The following is a 25,201-nucleotide window of genomic DNA, read 5'->3' on the forward strand; positions in this document are numbered from 1 at the left end:
TCATCTTTACCTTCCCTGTGACACTGAACACAAACTCTTCCATTGTGTTAGACACTGTAAGACTTAATACGAAATGAACTAATAGCTTTCTTCCTGAAAGACATGCTGTGAGAGGCACGTTAGAACAGCAGCTCTCCAGATGCAAAGAGTGGGGTGGAGGTCCATAAGCTGAGTATCATGAACTTCTGGGCAAAGGAGTAAATCATGTGCCAACCTCTAGTTCATGGGATGAACCATTCATCGGGTAAGGTGGTGAGATGATGGCTTATGGGGACTTACCCAAGTAAGGAACATGAGTAGCTCCAAAAAAGTATGTTCTTGAACAAGCAAGCGGTCCCTTTGGTGAGACACACTGTGCTACCTAGATGTTGGATAAAATAAAAATAAAAAAGGATCAGGGACTTGAGTGTGTACTATTAGAAAAACAAAAAGTATACAGTTAATAGGAATAAAATTTATTTTACCAAAACTGAGGTTTTTTTTAAAGACATAAGGGAAAAGATCACTTTTCATTGTTAATTTTCCCCAAAGATATCTAGTGTGTGTGTGTGCGTGTGTGTGTGTGTTTGAGTGTATATGTGCATGCAAGCACTCATACACATGTTGTTTACACTATATTGTAAAGTTGCCTTTGCGTAGACAGTCAGCCAGGATGTTAATGAATTCACAACTCAAAAAAAGAGGCAATGTGGTTTGACTGCTTATTATTATAATATTTAGTCCAGAACTTTCAGAGTGAGGACCTCAGCCAAATCATAGGTATAGGTGTGACATGAGCAACCACAATTCAGGACTCCTACATGGCCAATAGGCTCAGTTCTGCCTCTTTAATTCCTGATCATCTAACCCAAGTCATGCTTCTTTCCAGAGATTTTTTATAATTATTATTTTATTTAACTTTATTTATCCATTTATTTATTTATTTTAATTTGACCAGAGAGAGACAGAATGAGACAGTTTAAGTCCCAGACCTTAGCAGCTTAAAAATCACACTCAGCGTGTGTGCACGCATGCCCAAAATTCCAAGAGGAAAACAGATTGTGGCGTGGCCATCCTACCTGGGAGTGATTTCTCACTTTCCTTTTCACTGTCTCTCTCTCCAGTGAGTACATATGCCCTATGGCAAAAACTTTTAAAAAATAAAATTAGAAAATACTTAAGATGCGAGGCAGCTGGTGGTGTAGTGGTTAAGGCAGCTGGATCCCACATAACTGATTGCATAGTTTGAGTCTTGGACACAGTGGCCTGTAAGGTATGCTGGGCATGTGTGTGTGCACATCCAAAATCCCAAAAGGAGAAGGAATTATGGTGTGGCCATCTGCCCTAGGGGTGCTTTCTCACTTTCTCTCTCTCTAGCAAGCGCACATGCCCTATAAAAAATTAAATTAAATGGTCCCCAGTTAGGGCAAATAGAACAGAGTAAAATGACACAAAAATCTTCAATGACAAAAACTTTGATTATTTAACTTAAAGAGGGCTATATCTTGCTTCCCTTCTCAACAAATACTTATCTCAAGCAAAAATATATTTCTTTCATGACTAGATTTTCTACAAAGCAACTGTATTACAGCTACTTTGTATTGGAAATAATGAAAGACACATGTTTTAAACCCTAGGTTTGAAGGGGCAAAATTCTTTCTCAGTTCTGTATATCTGAGTACACGAATCTGAAGTCTATCTTAGTCAAAAGATCAACACACTAACACAGGTTTTGTGCAATCTAGCTGTATCTACACCAAGTCATTATTTTTTTTATTAAAGAAGTTTGGGTTTCTTAGGCAGTTACTGTAAGTTAAGGGTCTAAACCTTGGTGCCATATAGCATGACTCTTAAGAACATTTTAAGTGGGGACCAGCAGTTAGCATAATGGCTATGTCAATAGACTCCCATGTAGTTGACTGCGGTTCGAGTCCCGGACCTGGTGGCTTAAACTCACGCCAGGCGCGTGTGCGTGCGTGCCCAAGATCCCGAGAGGAGAATGGAGGAGAAGGGATTGCGGCGTGGCCATCCCCCCCGGGGGGTGATTTCTTGCTTTCTGTCTCTCTGTCTCTGTCTGGCGAGCGCACGCGCCCTATAGCAAAAACCTCTAAAAAAAATTTTTTTTTAAGTTGGGCTAAACTAATTGCAAGCTTTGTTGGGAGGTTAGAAACGTCAGGAACATCAGGAAAAACCTCAAGATAGATTCATTGGCTGTTGGGTCTAAAAATATGTATCCAGATGACCTCATCCACACAAGCCTTGGTTTTACCTACCCTTGCATACCAAGTGAACTCTCAAATATTTACTTATAGCCAAGAACGATCCTCTAGATTCCAGGCTTCCATGTCTACATATTGATTCCTCAGCTCTATTTGGGTGCTCCCAGTCATTTCACACTCAATGTCTGAAGTGGAATTCCACATGCATCTGACCTGACTCTGCTCGGTGTCCCCTCTCTGAATGAATGCATTTTTGTTCAGTCAATATAGACATCAGACTCCTGGGATTCCTCTGTGTTTTCTGCAGCTTGATAGTTCTTTTCTTTGTTATTACTGAATAACATTTCATTGTCTGGATTCCCAAAATTTACTTATCCATTCACCTACTGGACATCTTGATTACTTCCAAGTTTTGGCAATTACAAATAAAGCGGCTATAAACATCATAATGAAGTTTTTTTGTGTGGATATAATCTTTCTTTCTTTTTAATTGCCAGACGGTGTGATGGTGATCAAAGTCTTGATTCTCTACTGGCCTCCCGTGACACTTCCCTAGGAAGAGCCACATCTTTACAGCTGGGGTCTAAGTCCAGGCTCCCTAGTGGCCTTCGCTAGATACCCTGGGGGCTAGGGAGGAAGTCTGAATGCCCTGCAGTAATAAAAGCCCTGGCTATGCCACTCATCTTCTCTGGTACTATCCTGAATATGATCTGTGGGGATTCCTTCATTACAGCCTGGCAAGGGAGGGCATCTAGGGTCTTCACTCAGCCTTTGTGGGCAGGGGTGGGGTGGGGTGGACATAAAGCTTTCCTATCGCCTTAGGGTAGAGTAGAGCAGCTGTTATCTCTAAGTTTTCTGTCATGCTATGCTCTGGCTTTCCTGACCCTCTGGCAAGAGAGAACAGGCTTTTCTCAGACTTCTTTGTCTGTGACTAGTGACAGTTCCATGTAGCCAGCTTCTCCAGTATCCAGTCTGAGATATATGAGCGATAAGAAAAACTAGAAAACTCACCACCACCTTATCCCTCTGGTCCTAAGGTCCTTCTCTCCACCTTCCAGAGTGTCTAATGTTTGTTTTGTATGTAATATCCAAGGTTTTCAGTTATACTTAGTGGAAGAAATAGGGAAAAGTATGTCTGCTCCATCTTTCCATAAGCAGAAATCAGACCATCTCCTCTAGTTCTGATATAATAGGTATAGTTGGAGCCAGCAGATGGCATTGTGGTTAAGGTGCTGAACTCCCATATGGCTATACATGGTCTGAGTCCCAGACCTGAGGCTTGAAAATCATGCATGCATAGCCAAAATTCTAAGAGGAGAATGGAAAATAAGGGATTGAGGCATGGCCATCCCCTTGAGGGGTAATTTCTCACTTTCCCTCCCTCCCTCCCTCCCTCCCTCTCTCTCTCCCTCTCTCTCTCTCTCTCACTCTTGCTCTCGTCAGCGTACACGCCCTCTGGCAAAAACCTAAAAAATAAATAAATAAATAAAAGTATGTTTAGTTCACAGATTACATACAGAAGTCTATGCTTTCTGGCATCTTCTATGTAAGCTAAGAGTGCTCTGCAGGTTAAAACAGGGCCCAAGCCTTCCTCTTAGTGCTTGGGCAGCAAGATCCTGACAGCACGCCTATCCTGGTAGCCCTATATCCTGGGCTGGCTTGGAGGCAGATCTGGGGTCTTAGCCTAGAGACTAAACTACAGCCTCTTGGGTCAGATATTCTTCAAATCGCACAGTGCCTATAGCCCCACCTTTTATGATTGCCAGGAACATTTTGAAAATACTTAAAATTCCTTTAAGGACAGCACAGACTGGGACCAACAGATGGCATAATGGTTATGTCACTAGACTCCCACAGAACTGATGGCAGTTTAAGTCCTGGACCCAGTGGCTTAAAACTCATGCTGGGCTTGTGTGTGTGCATGCTCAAAATCCTGAGAGGAGAATGGAGGAGAAGGAACTGTGGTGTGGCTATCCCCCCTGGGTGTGTGTGTGTGATTTCTCACTTTCTGTCTCTTTGGTGAGCGCACATGCCCTATAGCAAAACTCTCTCTCTTTAAAAAAATAAAAAAAGATAGCACAGACTTAATAATCACTAAAGTCCCCTATTTAGGTCTAATGATTCCTTTAAAAGAATACAGCAGACACTAACATATCAAAATGCAAAATTCTTCTCCCTTGTACACTCAGTAAGAGAACAAAAATCCTCAAATTTGTTATTTTTCCTTAGTTTTTGTAGGGTGCATGTACTTGCCAGAGAGAGACAGAGACAGAAAGTGAGAAATCATTCTCCCCGAGAGGATGGCCACACCACAATCCCTTCTCCATTCTCCTCTCAGGATTTTTGGCAGGCATGCACACACACTTGGCAAGAGTTTCAAGCTTCCAGGTCCAGGACTCGAACCTCAGTTGGCCACGTGGAAGTCCTGCAACATACCATTATGGCATCTGCTGGTCCCATGAAAGTATGTTTTAAGCTTTTCCTTCAAATATTTCAAAATTAAATACATTAGGTTGTCAAGAAAGTAATGGCACATTTTTGCATAGAATAATATGCAAAACGACCCGATATTTTCAAATCACACTTAATACTTATATAAAAATACATATAGTTTTCAATCATTTCTTTTCACACCAAAATAGCTTTAAGTTCAGGGTTAAACTGACACACTGGTTAAACTGGAAAAAGTGCCTTTTTTCCGGCTCCTTTTCCCTCCTTGATAATGAAACTCATCAAGTGCCAGCCGTCCAGCCACTCACCATGTGCTTGGCAAAGCTCCCGCCGGGACCAGTGCTGCGTACCAGGTGCCCCTCAGAAGGAAAGTTAAAGTTGCCAGCATTCAGGTTTTCTCGTGTGGAGTGATTACCAAAGAGAACAAACGGCTGCCTATTAGGACTACAGTGACAAGGCAAAAACATGATTAGCAAAGAGATTCCTGCCAAGGCAACTTCTCACGACCCGAGTCGTGCTAATCCTGCACTGCACTGGTCGGTGTGACTACTTCGCAGTCCTGGCTGGTCGGGAAGGCACGCCAGCTGTCTGACTCTACCTACTGATCCACAGGGATCACTCATCCAGGGACATAATAAAGCCAAGCTGGGTTTCTACTTTCAGCTTTTCCTACTTTTTGAGGAGTAAGTTTCATAAGTACCATATTTATGGACCAAAACCTCAGTTTATAAAAGAGTTTTAGTAGAAACACAAGTTTTAAAGGATGACAGAAGTCGGGGCAGCAGGTGGTGTGGTGGTTAAAGGCGCTGGACTCCCACATGGCCGACCACAGTTCATGTTCTGGACCTGACAGCTTTCTTTCTCTCTTTCTCACTTTCTCTCTCTCTCTCTCTCTCTCCAGTCAGATTTTAACTAACTAATATGAAAAGAAAAGGATGACAGAAGCTGTGATACTCATGACTAGTCAGACAAAAGAGAAGTTTTCAATTCCTTATAACACTCAGAAACGAAGGCGAGAAGAGTCACAGATGTTCTCACTAACACACCTACTTTCCCTGACCTCCCTTTCCTCCCTCTTCTCTTGGCTAGATACTAATCCCTCTCGCTTTCTGCTCATTCCAATCAACCCACATCAAGTCATTTCACTCAGAGACCTCTTGTAAATCACCAAGTGACTCTCACGTAGTATATAACAATGGACAGCCCTCAGGCTTTCTTCAGACATTCCTCCCTTGATCTGTTAGAAGTACCTGGCATGTTTTTTGGTTTTGTTTTGTTGAGAGATTTTCCCTATAGGGTGTGCATACTTGCTGGAGTAACAGAGAGACAGAAAGCAAGAAATCACCCTGGGGAGTATGGTCATGCCATAATCCCTTCTCTTCTGTTCTCCTCTCGGGATTCTGGGCACATATACCCACATGCCCAGTGTGAATTCTAAGCTGCTGGGTCTGGGACTTGAACTGCAGTCGACTATGTGAGAGTTCAGTGACATAACTATCATACCACCTGCTGGTCCCTACCTGACATGCTCTTCCTGCAAGGGCTGAGCTCTCAGTCTCCTCAGTCAGTTACTTGCCTCTTCTACCTGGCTAGGCTTTTACTTAGGTCACTGCCCTCTGCTGTCCTCTCTGATAGCTATTCCCAAGTCTTCTCCTTCCAACTATTTTGTTTTTGTTTTAGTTTGGTATAGGGCATGTGAGCTTGCTAGAGACAGAAGGGAGAGAGAGAGGGAGAGTGAGAAAACCACCCCTACTCCTTGGGAAATGGCCACACCTCAATCCCTTCTCCTCCATTCTCTTTTGGGGTTCTGGGCAGGCACGCACATGTACCTGGCATGTTTTTCAAGCTGTCGGGTCTGGGACTGGAATTGCACAGTTGGCCATGTGAGATCCAGCCACCTTAACCTCCATGCCATCTGCTGGCCTCCCCTCCAGTTTTTAAATGACATCTCCATCCATCCAGGGACCATGTTGGATCTGAGAGGTCTCCTTGATTTGCTTCATCATCCTCTAAATCCAATCGCCCTCCTAAATCTCCCCTGTTTACCCATTTCCTCCATCCACATGCTGCCATCATTTTGTCCCTGGATAATCGCAACACTTCCTCACTGTTTCCCTGCTTCCACTCCCCCTCCTACAACCTACTCTCCACACGCAGTGACAACCATCACTTTAAATGTCCGAAGCATTTACTGCTTTTATGTTACCTTCAAGAGAAGGGCCAGAACCTTTCACATGGCTGACAAGGGCCAACAACAATTTTAGCCACTCTGCCCAGACTCCCATTCTCCCAGATGCTCATCTTCTTTTCTGTTCCATAATCTCTCTTATGATCTGTCTAGGGGCCTCTGCTCTTCTCCCTTCTCCCAACGTGCTCTACTCATCATTCCCATCTCCTCAGAGGAGGCCAGGCTAGTCTAGAGACATTCTGGTATTCACGGTACCATGTTCTTTTCTCCTTCATAAGCCAGTCAGAGTAAGGAAAGTTCCTTTGTGAGATGTTTTTTAACATTATTTCTCAACCACATTATACACTCATAAAGGCAGAGAGCACTGTTGTTAGAAATAGTTCGTATAAAGAAAATAAAATGAAAAAAAAAAGAAAAAATAATAATAAAAAAGAAAGAAAGAAATAGTTCGTATGAGCCAGCAGGTAGCATGGAGGTTAAGGTGGCTCAATTTCACATGGGTGACTAAATGGTTTGGGTCCTTGGACCCAGCGACTTGAAACTCACAGTGGGTGTACATGCATGCATGCCCAAAATCCCGAGAGGAAAAGGGATTGTGGTGTGGCCATCCCACCAGGAGTGAGTTCTCACTTTCCCTCTCTCTCTCTGTCCCCCTTGCTCTCTCTCTTCTCCTTGGCGAGTACATGCATCCTATAGCAAACTGAAAAAACAAACAGACATAAAAGTTTCCTTGAGCTTCATGCAAAAAGGGGCTGTTAAAAGAAACTGTGACTCGGGGCCAGCAGGTGGCGCGGTGGTTAAGGGTGCTGGACGCCCACATAGCTGACTGCAGTTTGAGTCCCAGACAGGACAGTTGACTCTCTCATTTTCCCTCTCTCTCTCACTCTGTCCCTCTCTGGTCAAATTAAAAATAAATAAATAAAGTTAAATAAAATAATTCTTTAAAATTTTAAAGAAATAGTAATAATAATAAATAAAATTAATTCTTAAAAAAAAAAAAAGAAAAGAAAACATGACTGCTTTTTCTTCTGAGGCTTAATCCATGCTAAGTGACACCCGGGGTAGTTTGTTTCACTATTTATTAGATTGGATTCAAACTGGGGAAGAAAAGAGGAAAGACTCCATCTCCTCTATTATCTCCTGCTGATCACGAGAGAGATGTGGAAAGAAACATTTCAGACCCCTCACTGCTCACATCTTCTTCGTGTGGCCGAACCTTTACCTTCCACAAGCCACCGCTGCTCCCCTGCCCTGTTCTTAGACACTCCACGTCCTTGCTTTCCTGAGCTAAGAATGAAATAACACGTTCCTGTGTTTGGATTCTGGTGAGTTACGAGATTTCAAGAGCCATTTACTCTAAAATTACAGGAAACTAAAACAAAATTTAAACTATAAAAGCAGTGAAACAGATGAATCCCACATTATCTGATTCAAGCTTCTGGACTTGGATGCTCCCCTGGGTCTACTCCCTTCCTAGCAAAACTCCCCCTTCTTCCCCAAGAACTGTACCTGTTTTCAGTTATATGGCTGGAGATCATCCCGTGACTGAAGTAACTTCTGAATGGCTAAAAAGAAGAAAACAATGCATATATTAAAACCATGATTTTATAAAGCTAGCACAAGACTCCTCAGATATGTATGCTGTGGCTTGGATATGATCTGTCTCCCAAAGGTGCACGTGTGGGAAGCTTGGTCCCCAATGCAATGGTGTTGAGGGGTGGCAGGACCTGTAGGAGGTATCTGTTGGGCTCATGGGGGCACTGCCCTAATGAATACAGTACTGCTGTCTCGAGGGAGAGAGGGAGTCCTCATTCTCATTGGAATGGGCTGGTTCCCACGAGAGCAGTTTGCTGTAAAGGGGAGAGGGCTGCCTACCATCTCTCTCTGCCTAAGTCTGCTTGCTTTCCTACTTGTGTCAGTCACACTGTGACGCAGGACCAGAGGCTGGCCAGATGCTGGCTTCATGCTTTTGGACTCTTCAGCCACCAGAACTGTGAGTCAAATAAGCCTCTATTTTTAACTTTTTTAGATTTTTGCCATTGGGTATGTGTGTTTGCCAGAGAGAGATGTGGGGGGTAGGGGTTGGAAAGTGAGAAATTACCCTCGGGGGGGGATGGCCATACCACAATCCCTTCTCCTCCAATCTCCTCAGGATTTGGGGAACACATGTACATGTGCCAGACATGACTTTCAAGCCACGAGGTCCAGGACTTGAACCATAGGCAGCCATGTGGGCTCCAGCATTTTAACCTCCAAGCCACCTGCTGTCCCCTAAGCCTCTATTTTTATTTCTTTAGGTATTTGCTGTAGGGCATTTACACTCTCCAGACAGAGAGAGAGAAAGGGAAAATAAAAAATCACCCCCAGGGGCGATGGCCTCATAGTAGTTCCTTCTCTTCTACTTTCCTTTGGGAATTTTGGGCACACACATACATGCACCCAATAGGATTTCCAAGCCACCAAGCCCGAGACTCAAACCATGGTTAACCATGTAGGAGAGTCCAGTGCCTTAACCATCATGCCACCTGCTAGCTCTTAAGCTTCTAGTTTTTTGAAAAGTTTTTAAAATTTATTTTAACCATGATAGACAATGAGTGCATGAGAGACAAAAAGAGAAGCACTTTCAGGATCCTGTCACACATAATCACCTTTCCGCCGTCTATAAGTTCATCAGGACCTTGGCCACAAAGGCACACACCTGGTATATTTTCAAGCTGATCCAGGGATCCAAACTATAGGCCAAGAAATAGGAAGAAAACTATGGCGAGACTTATCATAATTAACTTACTCAAAACCAGTAAAAAAGAAAATTCTTAAAAGCTGCCAGAGGAAAAGAAAGATCTGCTATATACAGAGGAACAAAGATTAGGATGAAAAGCTTCTTATCCAAAATGAAGCAAGGGAGAGGACAGTGGAGCAACATCTTCTCTTCTGAGCACAGGAAAAACTGTCACTGTGCAATCTATCCATGGCAAAAATAGCTTTCGAAATGAAGGTAAAGATTTTTTTCAGACAAGACAAGGCTGAAAGAATTCATCATCAGACGATTCCCCTGCCCTGTTCTTAGACACTCCACGTCCTTGCTTTCCTGAGCTAAGAATGAAATAACACGTTCCTGTGTTTGGATTCTGGTGAGTTACGAGATTTCAAGAGCCATTTACTCTAAAATTACAGGAAACTAAAACAAAATTTAAACTATAAAAGCAGTGAAACAGATGAATCCCACATTATCTGATTCAAGCTTCTGGACTTGGATGCTCCCCTGGGTCTACTCCCTTCCTAGCAAAACTCCCCCTTCTTCCCCAAGAACTGTACCTGTTTTCAGTTATATGGCTGGAGATCATCCCGTGACTGAAGTAACTTCTGAATGGCTAAAAAGAAGAAAACAATGCATATATTAAAACCATGATTTTATAAAGCTAGCACAAGACTCCTCAGATATGTATGCTGTGGCTTGGATATGATCTGTCTCCCAAAGGTGCACGTGTGGGAAGCTTGGTCCCCAATGCAATGGTGTTGAGGGGTGGCAGGACCTGTAGGAGGTATCTGTTGGGCTCATGGGGGCACTGCCCTAATGAATACAGTACTGCTGTCTCGAGGGAGAGAGGGAGTCCTCATTCTCATTGGAATGGGCTGGTTCCCACGAGAGCAGTTTGCTGTAAAGGGGAGAGGGCTGCCTACCATCTCTCTCTGCCTAAGTCTGCTTGCTTTCCTACTTGTGTCAGTCACACTGTGACGCAGGACCAGAGGCTGGCCAGATGCTGGCTTCATGCTTTTGGACTCTTCAGCCACCAGAACTGTGAGTCAAATAAGCCTCTATTTTTAACTTTTTTAGATTTTTGCCATTGGGTATGTGTGTTTGCCAGAGAGAGATGTGGGGGGTAGGGGTTGGAAAGTGAGAAATTACCCTCGGGGGGGGATGGCCATACCACAATCCCTTCTCCTCCAATCTCCTCAGGATTTGGGGAACACATGTACATGTGCCAGACATGACTTTCAAGCCACGAGGTCCAGGACTTGAACCATAGGCAGCCATGTGGGCTCCAGCATTTTAACCTCCAAGCCACCTGCTGTCCCCTAAGCCTCTATTTTTATTTCTTTAGGTATTTGCTGTAGGGCATTTACACTCTCCAGACAGAGAGAGAGAAAGGGAAAATAAAAAATCACCCCCAGGGGCGATGGCCTCATAGTAGTTCCTTCTCTTCTACTTTCCTTTGGGAATTTTGGGCACACACATACATGCACCCAATAGGATTTCCAAGCCACCAAGCCCGAGACTCAAACCATGGTTAACCATGTAGGAGAGTCCAGTGCCTTAACCATCATGCCACCTGCTAGCTCTTAAGCTTCTAGTTTTTTGAAAAGTTTTTAAAATTTATTTTAACCATGATAGACAATGAGTGCATGAGAGACAAAAAGAGAAGCACTTTCAGGATCCTGTCACACATAATCACCTTTCCGCCGTCTATAAGTTCATCAGGACCTTGGCCACAAAGGCACACACCTGGTATATTTTCAAGCTGATCCAGGGATCCAAACTATAGGCCAAGAAATAGGAAGAAAACTATGGCGAGACTTATCATAATTAACTTACTCAAAACCAGTAAAAAAGAAAATTCTTAAAAGCTGCCAGAGGAAAAGAAAGATCTGCTATATACAGAGGAACAAAGATTAGGATGAAAAGCTTCTTATCCAAAATGAAGCAAGGGAGAGGACAGTGGAGCAACATCTTCTGAGCACTTTACAGGAAAAACTGTCACTGTGCAATCTATCCATGGCAAAAATAGCTTTCGAAATGAAGGTAAAGATTTTTTTCAGACAAGCAAAGGCTGAAAGAATTCATCATCAGACGATTCCTACACAAAAAATGTTGAGGGACATCCTTAGAGAAGAATACCAAATGGAAATCTAGGTCTACACAAAGGAATGAAGAACACAAGAGTACCTACATGGGCCGGTAGAGAAGGTTTTTAGGGACCAGCAGGTGGCAAAATGGACTATGCTGACTGCGACACAGTCGACCAATGGTTTGGGTCCCAGATTGTGGCTTGAAACTCACGCAGGGCCTATGTGCGTGCATACCCAAAATCCTGAGAGGAGATCAGAGAAGTGATTGCAGCGTGGCCAACCCCTGAGGGGTGATGTTTCACTTTCTCTCTGTGTCTCTCTCTCCAGCAAATGTATATGTCCGTTGGCAAGAACCTTTAAAAAATAAAATAAAATAATGGGCTGGCAGGTGGCGTGGTGGTTAAGGACACTGAACTCCCACATGGCTGCCCATGGTTCAAGTCCTGAACCTGGCAGCTTGCTTTCTCACTTTCCCTCTCTCTCTTGCTCTGTCCCTCTATGGTCAAATTAAAATAAATAGAGGATGGCAGGTGGTATGGTGGTTAGGGGCACTGGACACCCACATGGCCGACAAAGGTTCAAGTGCTGGACCTGGCAGCTTGCTTTCTCACACTCTCTGGTCAAATAAAAAAATAAATAAATAAAGTTTAATAAAGTAATTCTTTTAATAAATAAATAAAGTTAAATAAAATAATTCTTTAAAAAAAAAAAAAAGCTTGCCATCATTATTCATCAGTGGGTCAATAGATAGTGGCGTGCTACAGATAAGCACAGAACTATTCCGAGGCTTACTGACTAGAGTCCAACAGAATTCCTGGCTGACATAGTTACCACCGCAATGAAAAATGAATATCCTTTTTGTAAAGAAGCTTGCATAGGTTAAAAACTTGTTATACACAGACTGGCATGGAAGAAAAAACTTCTTCATGGCATACAGCACAATTTAATGAAATAGTAAAACAAATTAGATTGATAATGTTATATTTGGAAAAAATGAAATAAAAACATAATAATAAATAAGTTAACTAATTTCTTCTTTCTCTTTGACCTTTCTTTTACATACCTCGCCAGCTTGAGATTCTGAGAGTTCCAGCAGGAAAGGAATTTCTGTGTCAAAATTGGCAAAGAAGCTAGTCCACTGATGTTCAAAAGCCACCAAATCCTAAGAAAAAAAATTTTAAAATAATGTGTTTGATCATATCAAGTCAAAACACTTTTAGAAAACCAGAATCATGAAACTGCAAATCATTTCAAAAACCAAACCATTTATATAATGTTCTTTTAAAAGGGAGTGCAAACTACTGATACATGCTACCATATGGATGAACTTCAAAAACATGATGCCAAGTGAAAGAAGCCAGAATGTGAAAGACCACCTGAAGTACAGTCAGCTTACATAAAATATCCAGAAAGTCAAATGAATAGAGACCAGAAAATAGATTTGTCGTCACCTGGAAGTGGGCATGGAGACTGATTAGAAGTGAGTTCAAGAGAATGTTTTGGTTTGAAAGAATATTCTCTCTCCTTTTTTTTAATTAAAGAATTATTTAATTTATTTATTCATTCATTCATTCATTCAGATTTTTCTTTTTTAATTTGACCAAAGAGACACACACAAAGAAAGAGGGAAAGTGAGAAAGCAAACCACCAGGTCTGGGACTCGAACTGTGGTCGGACATGTGGAAGTGTCCAGCGTCTTAACCACCACGCCACCTGCTGGTTCCCAAGTTTGACAGAATATTCTAAAATTTGGTTGCAGTAAGGGTTCAACAACTGTAAAATTTACTAAAAAAAAGAAAATCACTGTACTGTATACTTACAATGGGTTTTATGGTTTTTGCATTATATTTCAATAAGGCTATTTTTTTTTTTTTGGAGAGATTTTTGCCATAGGGCATGTGCGCTCACCAGGAAGACAGAGAGACAGAAAGACAGAACGCAAGAAATCACCCCCCAGGGAGGATGGCCACACTGCAATCCCTTCTCCTCCATTCTCCTCTCGGATCTTGGGCACGCACACACACGCACCCGGCGTGAGTTTAAGCCACCGGGTCCGGTGTTGACTTCATGGGAGTCCAGCGACATAGCCATTACGCTAACTACTGGTCCCAATAAGGCTATTTTAATAAAAGAACAGTAATGACATGACCCTCAAGACATTACTTTAGCATTGCTTGTTGACAGGAGGAACCTAAAGCATGGTACTACCTAAAGGACAGGCCAGTGCTGAAGGGGTCATACTAAAGAAGCTCTGATCAAGGGCAAATTAGCTGCCCTACTCCTAAGTTCAGGAGGGTGCAGAGGCCTCTCCTTACTTGCACCACCTCCCTCACGGGCACGGGAGTACCGAGGAAGTCTGCATCTTTCCTGCCTGACTCTTCTCCTCCACATGCAGCCATGGCTCCCTACCCCCATGCCAGCTGCTCTCCAGCTTCCTCCCTGAACTCATTCTTGTTTTCAACCTTGACATACTGCTTTTTGCTAATGGATTTTCTTTCAAGTATCATCAATTAAGGTAAAAACATCAGACGACTTGCTTACGACATTTCTCAAATAATATCTCATTCCTTATTTTCAAGTTTCTGATAATTTGTGCTCAAATTGGATAGTCATCTTCACCATCCACCTTGCACTGGGCAAGAGTACTTGTGCCGGACACAGTCTAGTGCCGTGCTCACAGCGGGCATTCTGTTTGCTGTACTCAAATGCACTGGCCAGACCTAGGCTCTCTCACGCTTCGCTTCCAGTTGCAGATACACAAGTACTCAGACCTGTGGGCTCTGTATGTACTGACCTTCTGGCCCTAGGCCTAAGACACAACGAACCTGGGAACACTTAGTGTAAACAACATTCTCACTAATGGTTTTCCTACTTGCTACCCTGATAGATAGCTACCTATCTATCAACTACCTATCTCTTTCTGTCATATACAGATATATGGGTGTGTAAGTATAAACACACACATACATGTATATTACACACAATATATTGGGTTGTTGGGAAAGTCATGATTCATTTTTTTTTTCTGAGATATTTTTGCTACAGGGTGTGTGTGCTTGTCAGAGAGACAGAGAGAGAGAAAAAGTGAGAAATCACCCCCCAAGGGGGATGGCCACGCCACAGTCCCTTCTCCTCCATTCTCCTCTTGGGATTTTGGGCATGCATGCACACATTCCCAGTGTGAGTTTTAAGCTGCCAGGTCCAAGACTCGAACCGTGGTTGACTACGGAAAAATCCAGCAATGTAACCATTTCGTCATCTGCTGGTCCCATGATATATTTGTAATAGAAAAACATGTCATGACTTTCCCAAATACCTATATGTTATATACATATATAAAAATTCTTTTCAGTAATTATATAGGGACAGTGCTGACAAAATTTTCAGAGTATGTTTTATATATAATGTGAAATAAAGTAAATCAGATATACATATGTATACACATATATAAGTACGCATGCGTACATACACACATTTCCTAGCTCTGTGCACTGAAGAGATCTAGAAACAATGACCAAACCAGTAGCCATGTGCATTCTTAGCACTCAGACTGTGGTAATGCAATACCATTTCCCATTAAAAGAAACTAGAAATTATTAGAGAAATGACTGATTCTAGGTATGTGACAGCAAATACACATGATAAGTCTGGTATGTTTTATAGTGGTAGTTGACAAGGAAGTTACCAAGGACTACTAATATTGCTTTAGAAGGATTTGTGAGTCAATCTGAAGGGAATTCGCTACCCAATGATGGAACAATTTGAGCACTACTGAAGATGATAACTACAATGGGTATAAATACATCAAATATGTTTCACCTATGAGTTAAAAACAAACAAAAAGCAGCGCCAACCTGTGCCCTGGTGGTTAAGGTTGCTGGACCTCATATGGTTGACCATGTGGTTCAAGTTTCAGACCTGGTGGTTTGAAAAATGGCTGTGTGTGTGTGTGTGTGTGTGTGTGTGTGTGCGCGCCTAAAATCCCCAAAGTGGGGAAAGATGAAAGAACTGCAGTGTGACCATGCACCATGGCTTTATCACTTTTTTCTTTCTCTCCCCAGCAAGTGCATATACCTTATACCAAACTTAAAAAGAAAGATAAAGAATAAATAAAGTAGAATGAATCATTAAATTCCATCTTCAGCTCCATGTATATTCCATCTTTCCAATAGAAAATACAATGCATTTTTATACTGAAAATAACTAGCATTATATATGATATTTTTTAATACTATTTTTTGTTTGTTTGTTTACTACAGGCATATGTACATACCAGAGAGAGAGAGAGACATAAAGGGAGAAGAGAATGCATCATCCATGGGGAACAGTCATACCTTAATGCCTTTTCATCTATCGCTCCCTCCTTTTGGAATTTTGGGCATACATGTATGTATACTGTGTGTTTCTTTTTTCTTTTTTGTTTAGGACAGGTTTTTTGTTATAGAGCACATGCACTCACTGGAGAGACAGAGACAGAGAGACAGAAAGAGAGAAATCACCCCCCCAGGGGGTATGGCCATGCTGCAACCTCTTCTCCTCCATTTTTCTCTCAGGATTTTGGGCACGCATGCACATGTGCCTGGCTTAAGTTCGAAGCCACTGGGTCCAGGACTCAAACCATGGTTGACTATGTGGGAGTCCAGGAGCGTAACCATTACGTCATCTGCTGGTCCCCCTTGTGTGTTTCTCAAGCTACTAGGTCTCAGATTTGAACCATAAGGTCAGTCATGGAGGAGCCAGCTGCCTTAACCATGGCACTAGCCCTACAGAATTATAGAGCACATGTACTTGCCAAAGAGAAAGAGAGAGAGAAAAGGAAAAATCACTCCTGAGGGGGAAGGCCATGCCACAATCCCTTTTCCATTCTCCTCTCAGGACTTTGGGCACGCATGCACATGTGCCCAGCATGTTTTCAAGCTGCTGGATCTAGGACTCGAACCATGCATTAGACCATGCAGGATTTAGCCACTTAAACCTCTGTGCCATCTGCTGGCCCATCTATATATTGTTCTTTTTTTTTTTTTTTTTTAAAAAAAAAGAGAGCTTGTTTGCTATTAGGTACATGCACTCATGGGCAAGTCAGAGAGACAGAGAGAGAGAAAGTGAGAAATCACCTCCCAGAGGGATGGCCACACCAGTGTTCCTTCTCCTCCATTCTCCCCTTGGAATTGTGGGCATACATGCACACACGTCAGATGTGTTCCAAGCTGCCAGGTCTGGGACTTGAACTGTGGTCAGCCACATAGGAGTCCAGCGCCTTAGCCACTAACTACACCACCTGCTGGCCCCTATATTGTTCTTTTTAACCTTCCTTACATCCTGTTTCCTTCTTTATGCCCAACCTACAGATGGGTACCAAGCAGTAAAGTGACTTGCTCAGGTATACGATACTAACAAGCCCCCAAGTAGAAATACAGGGCTGATCCAGTAGTGCAGCAGTTGAGTACTATGAACTGGGAGTTGAATCCCACATGGCTGACTGTAGTTTTATTCCTGGCTCCAATGGCTTGAGAAAGATGCCAGGCGTGTGTGTGCGCCCCAAATCCTAACAGGATGGAGAAATTGAGGAAGAAGGACTATGGTATGATCATGTCCCCCTTTTTTTTTCTGGAGAGTTTTTTTGCTATAGGGTATGTGCACTTGCCATAGAGACAGAAACCAAGAAATCATCCCCCAGGGGGGATGGCCATGCCGCAATCCCTTCTCCTCCATTCTCCTCTCAGGATCTTGGGTATGCACACACACATACCCAGTGTGAGTTTAAGCCAGGTCCGGGACTCAAATCGCAGTTGACTACATGGGAGTCCAGCGACATAGCCATCACACCAATTGCTGATCCCTATCACGTCCCACTTGAGAGGATGCTTTCTCTCCTTCTCTCTGGAGAGCACACACACTCTCTGGCAAATAAATAAAAAAACAAAGTGGAAATACATCTAGGTAAAAGGTACCTACAGTGTGTAGGCTTTCCGCCAGACCACTGTTTTTTCCAATTTTCCCTAAAACATATATTGTATTTGTGGAAATAGATACGATGTAGGTGCTAGTCAACTGCATAGAAAGTTGTGTCATTCAGACTCTTCCAGGCCAGATCAAAAACACGACCCAGGGACCAGCAGTTAGCGTAATGGCTATGTCGCTGGACTCCCACGTAGTTGACCCCGGTTCGAGTCCCGGACCCGGTGGCTTAAATTCATGCCGGGTGCGAGTGCGTGCGTGCTCAAGATCCCAAGAGGAGAAGGGATTGCAGTGTGGCCATCCCCTCTGGGGGGTGATTTCTCGCTTTCTGTCTCTCTGTCTCTCTCTGTCTGTCTGGCGAGCGCACGCGCCCTATAGCAAAAACCTCTCCAAAAAAAAAAGAACATGACCCAGAGAAATATCAAAGCAAGATAGCACCAGAGGTGTGAAAACCCCAAGATTCATGAAAGTGTGCCTTGGCCCTAAGTGGACAAGGACATCCAACTTCAGACAGAACTTTTGGTTCTAGGCTGGTACCCAGCAGGGGAAGCTCTCGGATAACTCAAAATCCCTATCAATGGCACCATTCCCAAGCTAGGCAAGAACTGGGGGCAGATGGTGGTGCAGAGGTAGCTCATTTGGACCCACATGGGAAAGCACCATCCTGACAGGGAGAAACAGAGGTGAAGGGATGACAATATGACCACATCTCATTATAGGGTGCTTTCTCCTCCTTCCCCCCTCTCTGTTTCTTTGGTGGGCACACATACTATCTAGCAATTAAAATGAAATTAAGGGAGACCAGCAGATGGCGTAATGGTTATGTTGCTAGATTCCCACGTGGTTGACCATGGTTTAGGACCTAGACCCGGCAACTTTGAACTCTTGCCGGGTGTGTGTGCATGTATGTCCAAGATCCCAAGAGGAGAATGGAGAAGGGATTGCAGTATGGCCATCCCCTCTAGGGGATGATATTTTTTTGCTTTTTGCCTCTCTGTCTCTTTGTCTCTCGGGCAAACACATGTGCCCTTTCACAAAAAAATCTCTCTTAAAAATTAAAAAATGAGGAACCAGCAGATGGCATAATGGTTATGTTGCTAGACTCTCACGTAGTCAACCACAGTTTGAGTCCTGGACGTAGCAGCTTAAAATTCATGCCAGACACATGTGCATGTGTGTCCCAAATCCTGAGAGAATGGAGAAGAGATTGCAGCATGGCCATCCCCTCTGGGAGATGATTTCTCACTTTCTGTTTCTCCGTCTCTCTGTCTCTCTGGCAAGTGCACACCCTCTATAGTAAAAATCTCTTGGGAAAAAAAATGCTCGCTTTCTGTCTCTCTGTCTCTCTCTGTCTGTCTGGCGAGCGCACGCGCCCTATAGCAAAAACCTCTCCAAAAAAAAAAGAACATGACCCAGAGAAATATCAAAGCAAGATAGCACCAGAGGTGTGAAAACCCCAAGATTCATGAAAGTGTGCCTTGGCCCTAAGTGGACAAGGACATCCAACTTCAGACAGAACTTTTGGTTCTAGGCTGGTACCCAGCAGGGGAAGCTCTCGGATAACTCAAAATCCCTATCAATGGCACCATTCCCAAGCTAGGCAAGAACTGGGGGCAGATGGTGGTGCAGAGGTAGCTCATTTGGACCCACATGGGAAAGCACCATCCTGACAGGGAGAAACAGAGGTGAAGGGATGACAATATGACCACATCTCATTATAGGGTGCTTTCTCCTCCTTCCCCCCTCTCTGTTTCTTTGGTGGGCACACATACTATCTAGCAATTAAAATGAAATTAAGGGAGACCAGCAGATGGCGTAATGGTTATGTTGCTAGATTCCCACGTGGTTGACCATGGTTTAGGACCTAGACCCGGCAACTTTGAACTCTTGCCGGGTGTGTGTGCATGTATGTCCAAGATCCCAAGAGGAGAATGGAGAAGGGATTGCAGTATGGCCATCCCCTCTAGGGGATGATATTTTTTTGCTTTTTGCCTCTCTGTCTCTTTGTCTCTCGGGCAAACACATGTGCCCTTTCACAAAAAAATCTCTCTTAAAAATTAAAAAATGAGGAACCAGCAGATGGCATAATGGTTATGTTGCTAGACTCTCACGTAGTCAACCACAGTTTGAGTCCTGGACGTAGCAGCTTAAAATTCATGCCAGACACATGTGCATGTGTGTCCCAAATCCTGAGAGAATGGAGAAGAGATTGCAGCATGGCCATCCCCTCTGGGAGATGATTTCTCACTTTCTGTTTCTCCGTCTCTCTGTCTCTCTGGCAAGTGCACACCCTCTATAGTAAAAATCTCTTGGGAAAAAAAATGAAACGAAGGGAAAGTTATAAAGTTTTAAAGCAGCATGGTGGGGAACTGGCAGGTGGCACGGTGGTTAAGGGCGTTGGACTCCCACATGGCCAACCACGATTCGAGCCCTGTACCTGGGCGCTTGCTTTCTCACTTTCTGTCTCTCACTCACTTTGTCCCTCTCTGGTCAAATTAAAATACATAAATAAAGTTAAATAAAATAATTCTTTTTAAAAAAAAGGTAGCATGGTGGTTAAAGTACTGGATACCCACATGGTCAACCATGATTTGAGTCCCAGATCAAACGGCTTGAAAATCATGCCAGGCAGCTGTGTGTATATGCCCAAAACCCTGAGAGAAGAGATTGTGGTATGGCCATCCCCATGCGGGGTGATTTCTTTCTCTCTCCCTGGTGAAAACATGCACCCTATAGCAAAATCTTAAAAAAAAAAAAAAAAAGTTAAAAAAAAATTATTACTTCTGAGTTCTTCTATTACTTACTTTGTAACTAATTATTATTACTTGAGTTTTTAGTTAGTTGTGTTTTTTATTTTTAATATGCCAGAGGTTGCACGTGTTTGCCATAGAGACAGAGAGAAAGGAAGGAGAAAGCACCCCTACAATAGAGTATGGTCACTGCAATCTAATCCCTACTTGGACCACAATATAATTAAAATTTTGAGGTAATTATTTCTTTCTTGAGGAATTTTTTTCACAGGTGTGTTGCTCCACTTTTTTTCTAGCATGGAAAAATCCAAGGCCAGTCTAAATTTTTCTTTAATCTATGCCTGGCTGCCAAAGCTTTTTTTTTTTTTTAATTTTCCGGGGTGTGTGTGCACTTGTTAGAGACAGAAAATGTGAGAATACACCTCCCGAGTAGGATAGTCATGCAGCAATCCCTCCTCCTCTATTTTTCCCTCCTTTCGGAATTTTGGGTATGTGTGTACACGTGCCCAGTGTTTATTTCAAGCCACCAGTTATGGAACTCAAGTCACACAGCCAGCCATGGGGAATCTAGGCATCTTACCCATGACGCCACTAGCTAGCTGGCCCCAAAACTTTTTTTTTTTTTCATTGCTGTTGTTGCCTGGGGCAATTGCAGGAAGTCCAAGTAATCTTACGAGGCTATGTCTCAGTGTTGATCATTCTGGGGCAATTTTCTCTCTTTTCTGTAAGACAACTGGCCTAATCACTCTTTAAAATGAGCACAGAAATAACTAGTCTACACTAAAGGAGACAGAAGGGAGACATAAAACCAAATGTAATGTATTGCCTGTGACTGGATCCTAGACTCAAGGATGGGGGAAACACTTAGAGTGCAATTTGAACAATTATAGACTTTTTTTTTTTTTACTAATGAGTGCATGTGGTTGCTGGAGAGAGATGGGCAGGGATGGAGGGATAGCCATTCTGTAATCCCTTCTCCTCCATTCTCTTCTTGGAATTTTGGGCATGTACACACATGCGCACATGCACGCACACACACACACACCCCTGCTGTTTTTGAAGCCTCTGGGTCCAGGACTTGAGCCATGTATTCAGTCATGTGAGAGCCAGCTGCTCTAACTATCCCACTACTTGGACCCCAGTTATAGACATTTAAATACAGTTGAGTGTCTGAGATAATTGTGTGTTTTTTTTTTTTTTAATTTTTAGAATTATTTATCATTATTGCTATTATTATTTTAATTTGCTACAGAACACATGTGCTTACCAGAGAGAGAGTGGGAAAGTGAGAAAGTAAGTCACTAGGTCCTGGACTCAAACTGCAGTCGGTCACGGGGGAGTCAAGTACCTTAACCACCATACTACCTGCTCACTCCCATCTCAGATTACTGAATCAGTACTGAATCTCTTGGGTGGAATATCACTTGAGAGTTGTAGATACCATGACTTTTTACTCCCATATGCCTCAATCTGTGTGTGTGTGTGTGCACGTGTGTGCGTGTACACAAATATATTTCCTAAGAGCAAAGACACTGTCTCACATAATTAGGATACGATTATCAATGGAAATTTACAGAATTTCTTATGGGTTCTACACTGTAGGGGTATATAGGTGTCTGTGTGTTTACTCACAAGATAAAATTAGATCCCCTGCCAACAGACAAGTCAAGTGGTCAGTCAGTTAGTCAAATATCCTTTCCAGACTCCAGTTTTCAATATTATGATTACATGTTCCCTTTAGTCCTTCTTCACTGTTCTCTAGTATTCTCAATCAATAGGCAAATGCTACTCCGAGTACATGCCACTCATACCCCCTCCTCAATTCACATTTATACTGCTTTACTGCTGGAGAAAACTGGCAGAAAACGAACGAGAACTTCCTATCTCTTCTACACGTTGTCTGTGCGTCATGAAATAAAGGTGATTAGGTGGTAAATGGGGTCTGGGAAAGTTCTTCAATCCAGATCAGTGACTTTAAAAATAATGTGAAGTCTATCAAGAATTTGGTAATAAATTGTTTTTAAGTCTTAGCTTATTATTAGCACAATGAGCTTTTGAGTTTTCTTTCCTTTGTAGGCATCTTGTGAGAACCTGGGAGGGGACAGGTCCTGTTTTGAACTAAAACTCATACTCCAGTTTTACAATGGAGTTCAGTCTACTCCAACTTCTCTGATCACACGCCCTTACTGGTAAATATGTTTGGACTATATCCTCACTATATGAATTCCTATTTGTAAATTTTCTGTACATATACTTCTCCACTTTGCTATGTGATAATTACTGAACACGTGTGTGGTACAAAAGATTTTCATGATCATTCTCTACTTCGTTATTTCAAAGCATCTTTTATGGAAGATTAACTGTGTAAAAGCCGTCCTGCAGCATGCATATCACAAGGCCCTACTACACAACATGCTGAAGGTGAAAACATGAGAAGGGTCACCATGGGAAACCCTTCCTCCACGATGGTATATGAACTAAGTTAAGACACACAGTGTCAGTATGTGTTTTAAACATTAATTAAGCTTATACTGTTTCTTTATTAGGATAAAAAAAGGTAAAAAATTAATTAATTAATTAAAAAAGAGGGCCAGCAGATGGTGTGGTGGTTAAGATGCAAGATCCCTACAGTTTGAGCCCCAGACCTGATGCCTTGAAAAACATGTTGGGGGACCAGCAGTTGGCATAATGGCTATGTCGCTGGGCTCCCATGTAGTCATCTGCGGTTCGAGTCCTGGACCCGGTGGCTTAAACTCATGCCAGTGTGTGTGCATGCGTGCCCAAGATCCCGAGAGGAGAATGGAGGAGAAGGTACTGTGGCATGGCCATCCCTCATGGGTAGTGATTTCTCACTTTCTGTCTTTCTCCCGGGAGTGTACACACCCTATAGCAAAAATCTCTCCAAAAAAAGAAAAACATGTTGGGAGAATGTGCATGTGTGTCCAAACTCCTGAGAGGAGAATGGAGGAGAAGGTACTGTGGCATGGCCATCCCTCATGGGTAGTGATTTCTCACTTTCTGTCTTTCTCCCGGGAGTGTACACACCCTATAGCAAAAATCAATCAATCAATCAATTAAGTAAAAAGAGTGAAACTCGAACTTTCTTCTTGCATCTTTCCAATGGATCAGTACTGGCTACCATTTTGGGGAACTACTGCTAATTAAGAAAAATGATAATAAACACCACCTACTCTAAATGACCAGCACAAAACTAATGTGACACATCACGGAGTATCCAAAAGGTAACCCTGACTAATTTTTAGAAAGCTAACACATTTAGTACTCAAAGTCATGGCTGTGCACATCTACCCACGACCACTAAGAGACACTTCTGAGCTGCTTAAGCAAAGTACCTATACCTACCACTTTAGTTTTGTTGCTCCTCATTGCAAATTGCTTCCCCCACTCAGAATATTTTTTTCAAAGTTCAGAAGAATGGGAGCCGAGGACCAGCAGGTGGCATGGTGGTTAAGGCGCTGGACACTTCCACATGGCTGACCACGGTTCAAGTCCTGGATCTGGCGGCTTGCTTTCTCACTTTCTCTCTTTCTCTGGGTGCTTGGTTCTAGTTCCAGACCTGGCAGCTTGCTTCCTCGCTTTCCCTTTTGCCCTCTCTGTCTTTCTCTGTTCAAATTAAAAAATAACAACAAATGAAATTAAATAATTTAAAAAAAAAAAAAAACAAAGAAAGAAAAATAGGAGCCACAGACAGTATAATGGTTACGTTGCTGAACTTGCACATAATCGACTAGGGTTAAAGTCCCAGACCTGATGGCTTAAAACACATGTGCGGATGTGCCCAAAATCCTGAGAGGAGAATGGAGGAGAAGCGATTGCAGTACAGCCATTCCCCGTAGGGGGTGATTTCTCACTTTCTGTCTCTGCCTCTCCAGTAAGTACACGTGCTCTATAGCAAAACTCTCTCTCTCTCAAAAAAAGAAAAAGTTCAGAAGAACAATTAGTGTCTGGCTCTCTAGGTCAAGAATTAATAAATTATGGTCTGTGGGCCAGTCACATATTGTTGTAAATAAAAGTTTCCTTGAAACACAACACACTCATTCACTTAAGTACTGCCTAGGGCTGCTCTGTGAGCCACAGAAGCATCTCTGAGTAGTGGCAGCGGGGACTGTGCAGCACATAAATTACTTCCAAGCCCTTTACAGAAAATGTTTGCCACCCCTGCTCTAATCCTCAATTCTTTTAAGCCATACCCCACCTTCTTACCTATTCATGTCACAGAAAAAGTACGAAAACAACACCCTCTGCAGTGTTTTTCTAGAATCTAGCCCAATAGAAAGAATGTCTTTAGGTGAAAACTTAAACCCTGGACAGGCAGGAGGACTTGGTTTTGCCTCAGGTGACATTTCTTCTGAGCAGAAGAGGTAATCTCACTTACCAGGCTCCCTTCTACTGCCAAGGAGTTCACGACAATAATCAAGGAAGAAAATGTTCTATTTTTCGACAAAAGCAAACTAAAATGTACCTTGCATTTCTCAAGTTAAATATCACTAGTGGATAACTGAGTTGGCTGCAATATTTGTATGTTAAGTACTGTTTAGTTCCTTACTTCTGAAAGCAAATTCTCCAGGGACATAGGATCCATCTTGCTGTAGACATTCCATAGATTCAAACTCACATCCTGCAACTGCAACAAGAATAAAAACATTGAAATATTAAGTCTACATCATGAAAACAATGCGGCAGTGGAGGGGGGCAGACACAGTGAGAGGGAAAAGGAGAAATCCCCCCCCCCCCAAGGAGGATGGCCGTACCACAATCCCATCTCCTCTATTCTCCTCCCAGGATCT

At 42.8% G+C, this 25,201-nt stretch overlaps 1 protein-coding gene across 1 annotated transcript in view; it reads right to left on the reverse strand.

Moving 5' to 3' along the window:
- Nucleotides 1–25,201, reverse strand: part of DNAAF9 (dynein axonemal assembly factor 9) — a 141,337-nt gene that overhangs the window by 98,603 nt on the left and 17,533 nt on the right. Inside the window, 5 exon segments of the mRNA XM_014582291.2 lie at nucleotides 280–361; nucleotides 4,958–5,093; nucleotides 10,153–10,208; nucleotides 12,749–12,847; nucleotides 24,961–25,038. Of these exon segments, the coding sequence (XP_014437777.1) occupies nucleotides 280–361; nucleotides 4,958–5,093; nucleotides 10,153–10,208; nucleotides 12,749–12,847; nucleotides 24,961–25,038 (451 nt within the window).

The sequence above is a fragment of the Tupaia chinensis genome, unplaced genomic scaffold (genome assembly GCF_000334495.1).
Source record: "Tupaia chinensis unplaced genomic scaffold, TupChi_1.0 Scaffold143574_1, whole genome shotgun sequence".
NCBI classification, from domain to species: domain Eukaryota; kingdom Metazoa; phylum Chordata; class Mammalia; order Scandentia; family Tupaiidae; genus Tupaia; species Tupaia belangeri.